This window comes from Heliangelus exortis, chromosome 1 (genome assembly GCF_036169615.1).
Source record: "Heliangelus exortis chromosome 1, bHelExo1.hap1, whole genome shotgun sequence".
NCBI lineage: Eukaryota > Metazoa > Chordata > Aves > Apodiformes > Trochilidae > Heliangelus > Heliangelus exortis.
In genome coordinates, this window is record NC_092422.1 from 76,147,115 (window position 1) to 76,160,634 (window position 13,520).

The 13,520-nt window shown below is 36.8% G+C and overlaps 1 protein-coding gene across 10 annotated transcripts in view; it reads left to right on the plus strand.

Moving 5' to 3' along the window:
• Window positions 1-13,520, plus strand: part of CDKL5 (cyclin dependent kinase like 5) — a 124,541-nt gene that overhangs the window by 68,507 nt on the left and 42,514 nt on the right. For 9 of the 10 annotated variants that reach the window (XM_071749125.1, XM_071749116.1, XM_071749093.1 and 6 more), the window contains 4 exons: window positions 5,811-5,856; window positions 8,795-8,931; window positions 11,793-11,913; window positions 13,046-13,105. In XM_071749125.1, coding sequence (XP_071605226.1) covers window positions 5,811-5,856; window positions 8,795-8,931; window positions 11,793-11,913; window positions 13,046-13,105 — 364 coding nt within the window. Of the gene's footprint in view, window positions 1-5,810; window positions 5,957-8,794; window positions 8,932-11,792; window positions 11,914-13,045; window positions 13,106-13,520 lie in introns of those variants that run through there. The other variant, XM_071749140.1, reaches the window with a different exon arrangement.

Genomic DNA, 13,520 nt, shown 5'->3' on the forward strand with positions numbered 1-13,520 from the left:
AAGAAGAAAATTCTCCAAGTACAAGAATGATCCATCTCAGTGCTTAGGGAAGCACTGCCTTGGGAGCAGGGAGTTCATGGCAGTGCTGCAGTTTAAAAAAAATAAAGCAGTATACAGGAGGTGAAGCACAGGCTGCGAAGAAGGAATTCAGAAACATCGCTTGGCTGGATCTGAGTGGTGTCAGGAAAAGCAGAGTTCAGATGGAGCTGACTTGCAAAAGCAGGTAGAAGGGCTTCTACTGCTACTTTAGTAGGGAAAGGAATGAGGAAAGCGGGCCCATTGTTAACTTTCTGAAGCATATAATCTTACATATTTTTCATGGATCCTCTTGTGTACCTATGCTTTGTGTCAAGTCTTCCTTGATATGCTAAAGAAAAAGAAAAGAAAACTTAACAGAAACCTTTTAAAAAAATAGGGGCAGACATCTGAAGTTATTTCTTGTCATCTGATATTTTCAAGAATAGCATATAGATATGATATTTTCCTGTTCCCAAAGAAGAATTGTTATAGTTCTTAGATCTTGAGTTATGCAGAGGAACACTTTTCTCCTTGAGTACTCTCACCATTAGCATCAAGGATTTTTCTAGAAAGAGATGCACTCCTGTACTGTTTTGGAAAAAGTACTGTTACATCATGTGTATTCTCTAGAAACAATGGAAAAATAGGCAACTGTATCCTTGAAATGAAATAAAATGTTTTTGAATCAGGGAACACTTGATTCTGATTACAGGAGATACCAGGTGCTACAGTCTTGGGAGGAAACTTGGGAGAGAAATCTCTGGGTGATTAGTAATCACTAATGAGTCACTGGGTATATTCATCACTGGATAAAAATCAGTCTGGATGGCCGTGCTCAGAGAGTTGTGATTAACGGGGTCAAATTTAGTTGATGGCAGGTCAACTCAAAGCTCAGTTTTGGGGTTTGTCTTCTTTAATGATTTTATCAATGATCTCGATGGAGGGCGATTGAGTGCACCTTCAATAAGTTTGCAGAAGATGCCAAATTGGATGGGAGAGTTGATCTGCTTGAGGGTAGAAAAGCTTTACAGAGGGACCTGGAAGGACTGGGTTGATGGGCCAAGTATAAGGTTCAATAAGGCCAAGTGTTGTGTCCTGCATTTTGGTCACAATAACCCCCAGGCAACACTACAGGCTTGGGGAAGAGTGTCTGGAAAGCTGCCCAGCAGAAAAGGAGCTGGGTGTGCTGTTGGAGATCCAACTCAACAGGAGGCAGCAGTGTGCCCAGGTGGCAAAGAAGGCATCCTGGCTTGTATCAGGAATAGTGTGGCCAGAAGGAGAAGGGAAGTGGTTGTCCATCTGTATTTGGCACTGGTGAGGCCACACCTCAAATGCTGTGTTCAGTTCTGGGCCCCTCACTACAAGAGAGACATTGAGATGCTGGGACTTGTCTAGAGAAGAGCTACCAAACTGGTGTGGGGCCCAGAGAACAAATCCTGCGAGGAGCTGCTGAGGCAACTGGGCGTGTTTAATTTGGAGAAGAGGAGGCTGAGGAGAGATCTTATTGCCCTCTACAACTACCCAAAAGGAAGTTGTAGGGAGGTGGGTGTTGGCCTCTTCTCCCAAGTGAATAATGACAGGACTGGAGGAAATGGTCTAAAGTTGCAGCAGTGGAGATTTAGATTCAATATTAGGAAGAATTTCTTTACTGAAAGAGTGGTCAGGCACTGGAACTGCCTGCCCAGGGAGGAGGTTAAGTCACCATCCCTGGATGTATTTAAGAAACGTGTAGATGGGGTACTTCAGGACGTGCTCTGGTACCTGAGACTGCAGGGGCATTGTTTTGTTTTGGTGTGGGGTTTTGTGTTGGGGTTTTTTTGGGTTCTTTTGTTTGTTTTTTGTTTTTTCTTTGTTATTGTTGTTTTTGTTTGTTTGGTTTGGTTTTGTATGTGTGTATGGTTTCACTTGGTGATCTCAGAGGTCCTTTCCAACCATGACTGTTCTGTGATTTTGCAAATGGAACATATGTAGATTAAGAAAATTTTATCTTGCCCTTATTAGATGGTATTAGCAGATTTGTATGTGGAGAAGAGACATTTTGTCCTATTTTAGACACATGTAGTCAGAGTCTGAATAATCAGTTTGTGTATATCCTTAACTTTTACATGAAGTACTTTCCCTAACGTTCATCTGTTGTTGCATGTGCATGTTACTGTAAAACTGTGTCTTTTCTAGAGTTCCATAATACAGAATATTTAAGATAATATGGGTTCAATAAACAGAAGCAAAACTGATGCGAAGAGAGACTTGCCATGTCCATTTGTAGATTTGCCATTGCCTCCTGATGTAAAGTGAAATATCCAAGCCAGAATTTTGCAGGAAAGGAGGATTAGTAATAAATCTAGCCAAGTGAAGCAAAAGTACAGCTAAGTGCACTGAAATTTTCTTACGTCATTATATAGCTAGTAGTAAGTAAAAGTAGACATCGAAAAGGATATTCTGTGTTCCACGAAGAGCACAGAATATTTAAGATTACTTGAGTTTTTCCATTTCTTGACATTCGTAGAAGTCTCAAATATCAACCAGTCATAGTGTGTCTACCAAAATGATACATTAATTGGGTGTGAAAAGTTTGTGTGCTAGTAGTTGGATACTGAGCTATTGTCTGAGGAGGGTTTCCACCATCAGACAGGCTGAACATTGTTTTTAGTACTGTTCTGTTTCAGAGCATAGCCTGGAAAAAAACCTTTGAAATGTAAAACAAATATTTTAGACAATAATAGTTCTCTTTGGAAAATTGCAATTTGGCCTATTTTTTCAGGGGCAGAGAACCAGATCTGCATCAGAGCTAGTGGTTAAGTAGCAAAGTCTAAATTTGATCTGTAGGGAACCTTTCAGACTTCCACAGGAGTCTTAATTTTCACAGTTGAATTCCCTTATTGCTTAAAACTCTGCTTTTTTTCATATCCTGTATCCTGTCCATCCTCTCATTGCTTAGCCATGCGGTGTCTGTTGGTTTGCACTGAGTGCATGTCAATCCTTATTTGAAACTCCAGATTGGGCCTGTATCATCTGACAGCATCTTCTAATCCAGGAAGCATACTTTTACCACACCTACTATGTCCCTGATGAATTGGTCCATTTGAAAAGTGTTTTCCATGCTTTTCAATCTCGTTCTGTACAGTGGCTGCTCAAAAGCCAGGCATGTTACTTTATTGTACAGGCTAGATATGCTGTTTATCTGTAACATGTATAGGAAATGTTCCATGTATATGCCTCATCCCTGGAAGTGTTCAAGGCCAGGGTCAATGTGGCTTTGAACAACCTGGTCTAGTGAGAGATGTCCCTGCTTATGCCAGGGGATTAGAACTATATGATCTTGGAACCCAAACTATTCTCTGATTTTAAAAAGCTAGTTTAAAATGTGATTGAGGGGCTGCATGGGGTTTTTTCATATTTAGTTGGTTTATATCACTTGGCCAAAGAATGGGAAACATGCATTCAGCTTCAATTTTATTTTCTGCCTGCTGTAGTGCTACCATACCCTACTGTTCTTGAGGTGTTCCACATCATAGGGGAGCTAGGGGCTTTTGACAAGCAGGTGCATGGTATTTAAACATCTACCCACAGCAATCCTCAGTGTCCTTGTGTCCATTTTAGCTGTGGCTTGACTGCTTCACCAGCATCTGATTCCTGGAAGGTGCCATTTAGATACGATAAAGTCCTCCAAGAAACCTAGACAAGAATGTTCCTCCCCTAGGAGGAACGAAGTTAATTGTACAGTTTCTCAAAACCCCTATTTTCTAGTCTCATGTTGGTGTTTCACTTCAGGTTGTTTAAATGTATTATATGTTATCGGGGGAGAGGGGGGCAGGCCCTAAGGCAGGGAATATATAATGTATAAATTTTTGATTGCCTGCTTATGATATATTATCTCTCTAAACTAAATAATGATAATTTTCAACTGAAAATGCCTTAAATGTTGTAGTATTTTGAACTGTTAGAGTAGTTTTAGAGCACAATTTTCCTTCTGTAAGTGTGTTGCTTAAGTCCTGTTCTTCATAGAGCCACATGTGCTTTAAATACTATGAAGAGTCAAAATCCTATAGGACATTCAATGGCATATCTTGCGTAAGTTTTTGCAAGACTGTGACCCAAAAGCTTTTAAAAACTTAATTTCCAAAATAATCACATTCACTGTACACATCAGGGACAGCAGCATATGGCAGAGAAGCCACATGGACTAGATTTTTTTGAATGGTGAAGAACTGCTGTCTGTGTGCCGCAACAGCTTTTAACTCCTACATTTCTTTCAGTGTACTTAGCCATTGTTTTGAGACTAAAAATACAGCCTTTTGATGGTTGCCAAAACATGTGCAAATCATTCTTTTCCTTTATGTGAAATAGGAATGTAATGCTAACAGATAAATTTGGCTCGTATGAAAAGTAGTGCAAGCGCAGTGTCTGAACATAGGCATGCTACAGTTTGCAGAGGATTTTAGGGCAATTACAGTATTCCTTTTTCATAAAATCCTTTCAGAGGCTTAATTACCCAAGGCACCTAATAGTAGATGCCAGAAGTCAAATAAGCTAAATGTACTCACCCTCTTAGTGGTGTTCTTTCATAGTTCTGGTAACTATTACTATTATTGCTTTGTTAAAGTTAATAAATATAACAATACTATAACTTAGTAGTGACAATATAATAAGGAAAAAAGTCTGTTCAGTTTAGTTTTGACAATTTGGTTTGTAAGCTTCCTGAAAGAAAAATATTTAAGAACTGTATTTGACATAAAAGCTGTAGACAAGGCTTTTAAAATCACACTTAACCTAAAATGTGTGTAATGCCTGCAGTTCTGACATCCTATTCTTTGCTGTTCTGTAAATTGTTTCAGCAAGGGGTAGTGCTTGGACCCTTGTAGTATCTCAGCTGAATTTATGTAGTATATTAGTCTTCTGATTATACCATTGTATATGAGGGATAGGCTTCAGCAGCCAAAAAGCAATGCAAGTACTCAGAGTTAATAGCATTTGCTGCTTCTGCTCAACTTCAGTCTTCAATGCAAGGTAGAAATAGTTTGGTCACTTAAATCAATATACAACATAACACTTCCCAGTTTTTCTGATAGATGACTGGAGGCTTTCTATTTTTAGACATGCAAATTATACACATGCACTCAAATATATTTATCTCTTTGTTTGTAAACTCATTTTTATTGTTTTCTATTCATAGTAGTATTGGTTTTCATTTAAAGGCTTTAAAAAGACATTATTCGCTACCTACAGTTGTTTTTACAGGTGCTTTTATCTAAAGCAGGATCAAGTGGTTTACAGGTTCCTGTTTTATGATGATTTGAAGTGAAAAATAAACTAAATATTTGTGTTGCTCAATACTTGGTTATGCAAATATCTTCAGATATTTCAGAAGGGCTTCACTTTTTCTGCCTCACAGGGCTGCACAGTTATTCTGCAATCCAGCCTTTGTGTGCTACTAATTGTGGGATATTGTGTTTGGTTTTTATAAAAAAACTGTGATGATTGGAAAAGGTGTGTAAGATAGATCTAGCTCTCAAGTAACCCAGGTCCTATTTTTGGTATTTAACTTTGTTTTTTCAATTTGATGTTCCTAATTGTGACATACCTGCTACAAGTGGTTTTTCATTGTCTTTGGTCTGATCACTGAGGTATTTACCAGAACTTAAATTAATTTTGGTTTGTATTGTGAAATTTCTCTGAATGCTTTTTTTTTCCATTGTCTGATGCTCAGGGGGAAAAAGAAACCACCACCACCATAAAACAAGAGAAAACACAGAACAGATCTTGCTCATTTCACTTTGTTTGCTTTTTTACAGGAGACACATGAAATTGTGGCTATCAAGAAATTCAAAGACAGTGAAGGTAACCTTTTCAACTGCATCATCTTTCATGTTAATAACGACGCTAATACCTTTCCAGTTAAAATAAGAAGTCTCATATATCAAGACATTATTTTAAAATGGTAATGATTTATTAGCTCTGTGAATATTCAAGGTACTTGATCCTTCATACCTGCCCAGGGACTTCAGCATAAATTCGAACTAGATAACTACCTTTCTTTCTTAGAACTCCTGTCTTAATATGGCTGGGATTGTGGTGCCATACATGGTATGGTGTAAGATCTTCCTCTGGGAGACTGGACATGATCAGAAAATGACAAAAACTCATCTGGTAGTAGTGGCTTGCAGAGTGTTTGGACTTCTATCACCCTTCATCTAAATGGGATCTAAATGTTAAAGGGACGTAAAGGGGTAAAAGGAGGAGACATAGTGAAGTTCAGTGATATGAAGGGGAACTGGGGAGCTCTTAGGCATCCATGAAGGATTTGAGGTAGGTGGGTGACAAGACAGCTCTGCCCTCCCTTCATCAGGCTCCACTCTCCACAGGAAGCTTACTCATTTCCCCTTCATGGTATCCTCTGTGTACTCCCCACTGTTGCTAAACTTGCTGGAAAAGGGGATGAGCAGACTCCTGCAAGGTTTGCTGTTGCTGACAAAGTGGGTGGCAAAAGGCAAGACACATGGAAATTACTGCTAGTGTTGCACACACCTGTTCCTCCCCCAGCAGTAATCTTGTTTGGGATAGTGAATCCAAGTATCCTATCACAAGCAAAAATCAGTCATGAGAGCAACTGTACCTTGCATAGATCAGAAGCTAGGCTTGATTCTTGACGGGCTAGCACAAACAGGAGGAGAAGCTGAGTATGAAGTAATCAGACAAGTCATCCCAGTCTGAGATGATGTAGCTATGATTTACTGAATACCAAGGCTTTAGCTGAGAGCTAACAAGGTGGTTTAAAGAAGCAGCAGACACTTAATTTTAGCAAAGTTTTCTCTTTTGTTATTGTCACAGGATTGCTGGTGGCCATGGAGGTGTGGTTGTTTACAAGGATTGTAATTTTCAGAGTCAGTTAGACACAGCAAAGCCACATTTGTGTCTGTTGTTTTATGCAATGCAATTTCTTTGATTTGAACATGATTTTGCCAGACACTTGGAGGCAATATTTCATGAATCTTTTAGCTTTCCTATTCAGAAATTGGTTTCAAATCCCTGTTAAAGAATGTAGGAGATAATTGAATTGTGGTGACTCTCTTGACCATGTATTGAGGGTACTTAAGAACTGGTTTTTGGAACTCAGTGTACCTACTCAGTACAGATCCTAGGTGATGAATTTCAGTGTTAAGCCTTAAACAGGATTATTGTTTTAGCCTGTCTAATAAAAATGAGAACAAAACATGCAACATTGACATTAGGTCTGGCTTTCCAAGAGGATTATGTAATATCAGTTTACATGACTGATGTCTGCTTTTCGGAGTTGTAGCACATTGTTTACAAGTTTCTGGAAATATGACAGAAGTTCTTTTGGTAGATTTGATTTGGCCCATTTCACATCTGTCTCATTAATATGGCAGTTCATTGGAAATCTGAATATACTGTAATCGTTTCTATTGCCATTTTTGTTTTGCTGAATTTTTGCTGCTGTTTGACATGCATGCTAAATGTGCTGGAAAGAGAGTGTCTAGTTATAGATGAAATTATGTAATCAGGCTGATGGAAGCCAACACTGAGCACTCAGTTTTAAAATGAAATGATTTAGATTGCTCTAAATTATATATTTTTTTAATCAAAACACTTGTGATTATAGTATTTTGTTTTCCTGTTCCCTCTTTCTACACTTCAATTTTTTTTCTCTCTTCTGATGATGATTATATGTCTTTGCATGACCTATGTTACTCTGTCTCCCATGCAAACCTGTTTTTGCCTTTTGTTTGCTTGGAAAAACAATTTATCTTCCTTTTTTCTTCTTCCTCTGTCTCTTACTGTCTTTGTGGTACGTGACCCACAAATGTGATTTAGCTTTGAATTTATGCAGTCATGTCCCATTTGTGGATATCAGTTCTAGGAGATTAAGAACCCTGATTCTACATGTGCCTAGGAAAATTCACTGAGTTAATGGATTTCATTTTACTAAATGAAAAATAAAACCTAATGTAACTTGGTTTGCTTGAAGTTTCATTGGTAGTATCCTTTCGAACACAGTCAGTTCAGGGCCTCTTGATGATAAGCAGTGTAAGAAGCTTTAGTCAAACACTCCCCCTTTCTTGAACAACTTTCAGATAACTAAATTGTCAAAATAGCAGTTAAATTTCTTGACTCCTCGGAATCAGATCCAAGTCTTTGTTGAATCAGTGCCTGCTCTACTGCCCCCTGTGGCTGCTACGCTCATCTGCTTTGTTGAATTTCCATTGAAAACTCCCTGGGAAAACTCACAAGACTTACAGATCTGTGATGAGTTTTCACTTAAAATTTGTCTTAGATTGTGGACAGTAAAATTATTTTAGAAAAAAAATAGTTTTTTCATATTGCTCAAACATAAACAGCATTCCAGTGTCTTTGCTGAAGATGGTACTAACTTTGCGAGTGCTTCATGAGTGTGACAAATTGGTGGGGTAGAGGATCTGCACATATACATGCGTACTTTTTGAAGCATATTAGGGCTCTTCATAATGAAAAAGTAGAAAACTTCTGCACTTTTATGACTCTTTGTGCCATGGAAAATCTAAATGGTAGTGATGGGAAGTCTGTGAGGGTTGCATAATAATAGCATAGTCACCAGTTACCTCTTACAGTGCAGAAGCATCCAGACGGTGGAGAGAGTCCAAGCTGGAAAATAATCATTTTTCTCTCTAATATCTGGAAACAGTTAACTTAATCAGGAGTTCAAAATAAAGATTTATATACGTCTTACTTGGAAGCTTTGTTTTCTTTTTAACAATTTTTACTCTGTTTTTCACTCTAGAAAATGAAGAAGTCAAAGAAACCACTTTACGAGAGCTTAAAATGCTTCGCACTTTGAAGCAGGAGAACATAGTGGAGCTGAAGGAAGCCTTCAGAAGACGAGGAAAATTATACTTAGTTTTTGAATATGTGGAAAAAGTGAGTTGAGTTTACACTTTGCTTGCCACAGTTAAGTCATCAGCTTACTGGAAAAGTCTTTAAAATTACTTTTAAAACTAAAACTATTTTAATCCATAAGGGTGAACAGCAGAAGCTTTATTACAATCTGAATTAAATCTCTACTGTGAGAAAGCAACACTGATAACTTTACTATTGTTTTTAATTTGTTGGTATTACAAAAAAAGTCTTCCATATACAACCACAAACATGTTCAAATTACATAGACTGGAAAACCTATCATTTGAAGAACAACTTCCATCCACACCCTGTAGTCCAGTTTAATTGAAAGCTGATTAACTGTCCTGAGTTATGTTGTGTAATGAATCTTGGCGTCTTTCAAAACAAGATCATAGATTTTTGACCTTGGAATCTGCTTCAACTTTCTCCATCCTGTTAAAAATAGGATGTTTTTTTAATGTTTCTGTAACAAAGCCACTATCACTAGTTGCTTAGAGAGATTTGGCAAAGATCACTGTCATTATTTACAGTCCTGACCTAATTCGAAACAACTCCAAATTTCCTTAGATTGGCCTACCTACTGCCAAGCATACTGATCTGTTTCCAAGGAGAAACAGCCTAGAACCCTAACCATTTAGCATTTCTTCATGGAAATAGTTACATGTTACTCAGATACACACATTAAAAAAAAAAAAAAAAACAACAACAAACAAGCTTAAATAAATGTATATTTATGGCTTTCATGAGATATTGTTCCCTGGGTGTTGCTCTCAAGCTGAGCACTAGTCCTATTTTGTCAGTTCTCTCATGTAAATATTGCTCACCCTAAATACTTGTCTCCTTTACCTCAGTTTACAGTTCACTATGTCATATAACTTTATTGCATAATATGAGGTGACCTCTATTAGTCCACAGTTTGGCAGAAGTCAGTTCTGTTTTTCATCAGCTGTGCAATACTTCTAATGTGGTTGATCTTACGTAGATCTAACATCCAAAGCTTGCATTGTTCCACACATACTTCTTGTAATTGCTCCAGAAACGTGGAATGTCTTTGATCACACACCAACTTAGAACATACATTTAATTTTCTATTATAGTTGACATGGCTAAAGCTTTCTGTGTTAGTGGGCTAGGTGAGCAGCAGAAGGAAAAGACAATTGATCTGATAAGGAGTATACTTCAGAAGTTGTAAACACTGATAAAAACACAAGGCTGCAGTATCTAATATGATTTGCATGAGAATAAGATAACATAATGATGATGGTAGGCATAATGTATAGTCTGTTCCTAACACCATTTCTGTATTATTTGCCAACTTTATTTTCAGTTACACTGTGCAGTCCACAAACATTTCTTAGTTTCAGATATGTTGTGTAGTTTCCACAGAAATTTCTTTGAAGACCAGGATGATTTCTGTATTTCTGGATGAGGGAAGGGTAAAAGGAATTAAATAACATGTGGTATAGTGGACTCATTTATTTTTAACTGGTGATGAGCACCGTGTGTCCTTTAAGGAATCTTAGGTCTGCAATACTCGAATCGAGATTACTTAACCTCACATTTAGTCTAAGCCCTCTGTGCATCATTCCCGTAGTTAATGTCTTTATATATGTAGGAATATGTCTTGCTGTGTTGATGCTACTATTTTTGTTCATATTTGTAACACTAACTTCTTGACTGACTTATCCAGATCCATAGGCTTCTGTATGGACAAAATTCTAAATAAAATCAATATGATTCTGTAACAGAAAATTCCTTTTCTCAGCTTTGAAGTGTGTTGGAAAGGAAACTTACACACAAATACCTGAGTTCCAGTATTTATTCACATGCTGGAAAACTTAGAAATGTTTTCAAATATTATCAAAGTCTCTTTTTGTTTTGTCTTATATTTGTGTGCATTAAGAGAAACCTCAAACATTATATTATACAGCTAGAGAAAATATTTGTCAAAGACAAGGTAAATTTACTTTAAATGGAAAATCTGCAAATGCTCAAATCTGTCATTGAGTGACTTGTGTAAGGCAATATAGCCAAAATACTTCTTTCTATTTCAGTATGCAGTAAATAAAACTTTTCTGTCTTTGCATGGACTGCTGATGTCCATTGTTCATTCAGGATTCAGAGTACAAACTCCATTGTGCATCTAATTATGCAAATTTGTAGACATTTGCTAACATATTAGGGATCTAAGTGTCCTTTTCAAAGAGGAAATTTACTAGTAGAAAGTTTTTTTTCCCTTGGGTATATCCATGAAAGAGTTAATATGGCCATAGTTACTGTAGTGCAAATGTGTTTAAGATCAGCATAGCTGATTGGCCGCTATAGGATATTCCCTAGGTTGTTGCTGTTATCCCTGTGAGGCATTTTTATATCTGTTACTTGATTTGCACCAACAGGCTTCTGTTGCTTTAACTAACACATAGAGACATGGTTTGTGATTAATCATGGCTCTGCTACATCAAGGCAGCAGAACTACTTTAATCATGAAGAAAGCTGTATATTAAAGCACAGCTGGATATTTACAAAATGCTGTGCTCTACTAAAGCTCTCATGTAGCCACACTGACCTGGAGCTTTTTGTTTAAGTAAACTTTTTGTATCTAAGTGCCTTTTTAGAAACTTTAGGATAAGTGGTTTGATGACAGTCTTTTAAGGACTTGTGGTATGTTTGTGGTTCACCCTTAAGGATTATTGTCTTCACAAGTGCTTCCTCTATAATGAAAACAGATAAAAGTGTGCTTGTGATTAAAAAAACTCCTTAAATGCTAAACAGCTGATTTTTCTTAGCCAGTTCAAGTATGTTGTTTCAGAATGCTGAAAACATGTTATCTTCTGGCTACTACAGTATAAATCTTTTACATAATATGTCTTTTACACATTTAGAATATGCTTGAATTGCTAGAAGAGATGCCAAATGGAGTTCCACCAGAAAAAGTGAAAAGCTACATCTACCAGCTAATTAAAGCAATTCATTGGTGCCATAAGAATGATATTGTTCATAGAGGTAAGTGTGTAGATCTCCACGTGGAAATAAGCCTCTTATAGGAATGTGCTTTCTAAATGGAAATGTGTTACAACTCGAAGTACTTTGCATTTAACAAATTTAACCAATTGCTTTATATCAGAAGAAAATAAGAAATCTGTGAATTTGGCTGGGTCTTAAGTCAGCTGCAAGACTTCAAATAATTAAAAAATTAATCTATATGTAAAGCTTGCAGTCCATTGTCTATATGGTATGATATGAAAATTATATGCCCAGAAATGAACCTGCAATACAGATGTTGCTGAAGGAAAAGGAATTTTTTAAAAACATTTCATGACAGTGCTTTAACTTTTGAATCTAGTCATGAAATATTAGAAGAAAAATAACCCAGAACTTACAGGCTTGGTCCCCTGTGTTTTACTACTAATGGCAGTTACTCCCAGCTCCCATGACTTCAGCTCTGTATATTTGCTGCCTCTCCTAAGATTCAAGCACTTAAAGTACAAATCCTAATGTGTGACTTTATTTAGTTTTATGAATTTTATCCTGACCTAATAAAATTGTATTTTGTTTTGTGGCCTTGCAAGGGTAACATTTCTAATTAATCTTTATGCTATTTATAGGTGAGACTGATCAAATATAACCAAAAATCTGAAAATATTTTGTAAAATATAGTTTAGAATATGTACCATATATGGATGACACAATATCCGTGTAGGAATAAATAAATGGGTTTAACTAGGCAACATTTTTTTTAAAAAGAAATTATAAAAGTTGATCAAGAAGGTCATCGTAACTGAAAATGTTTAGCACACCATGCTTAACACTTTGTTGGTTAACTGGGTAATAGAAATGTCAGGTTTTAGTTTTATTTTGCAGTACACAATATTCTGCATATTGGTTTGCTGCCCAGGAATATCTGTAAGCAACTTTTGTTTTGTTGGGAAACACTTTAAAGACTTCAAAAGGCAGAAAATTAATTCTGCATGTTCACAAACTGAATTGCTGGAAGCTATTTCAGCAGTTGCTCTTGTAATGCTTCATTTGTGATTGCATGAACATCTCTAACTCCAGTATAATGAAATAATATTTGTTGATAAAGTTCAAAATTAAAAAGATAAGTTAGCAGCACTTTTTTTTCCTCTCTCTTCAGATATCAAGCCAGAGAATCTCTTGATAAGCCACAATGACGTTCTGAAGTTGTGTGATTTTGGTAAGTTTAATAGATAGATACCTGCTTTGCACCATTTAAAAAAATAAATCTCTTGCTGTGGTGTTTTGCATTATGCTAATAAGAGGTTGTACAGGGTGCACTGTTTGAAGCCCTTTCAGTGGTAAGAAGTAATTAATTCAGGTCTGTGGATAGTATTTTAATTTGAAAGATCTCTGGGCTTAATTTGCATACCCTGTGACATACCTTTATTAAGATGCCGATAGAAATGCTGCATTTACCTCTTCCAGTACCTGAGAAGGTTTTTACTAACAGTGTTACTGACACCCAGCTGAGAATAATGCAGGTGATAAGCTGATTAGGAGGCTAGCAAAACTGTAGGTTGATCTGACCCACGTATTAAAAGATAATTCTTCTTTAATAAAGACACAATAAACTTTCACTTTTTATGCTTTTT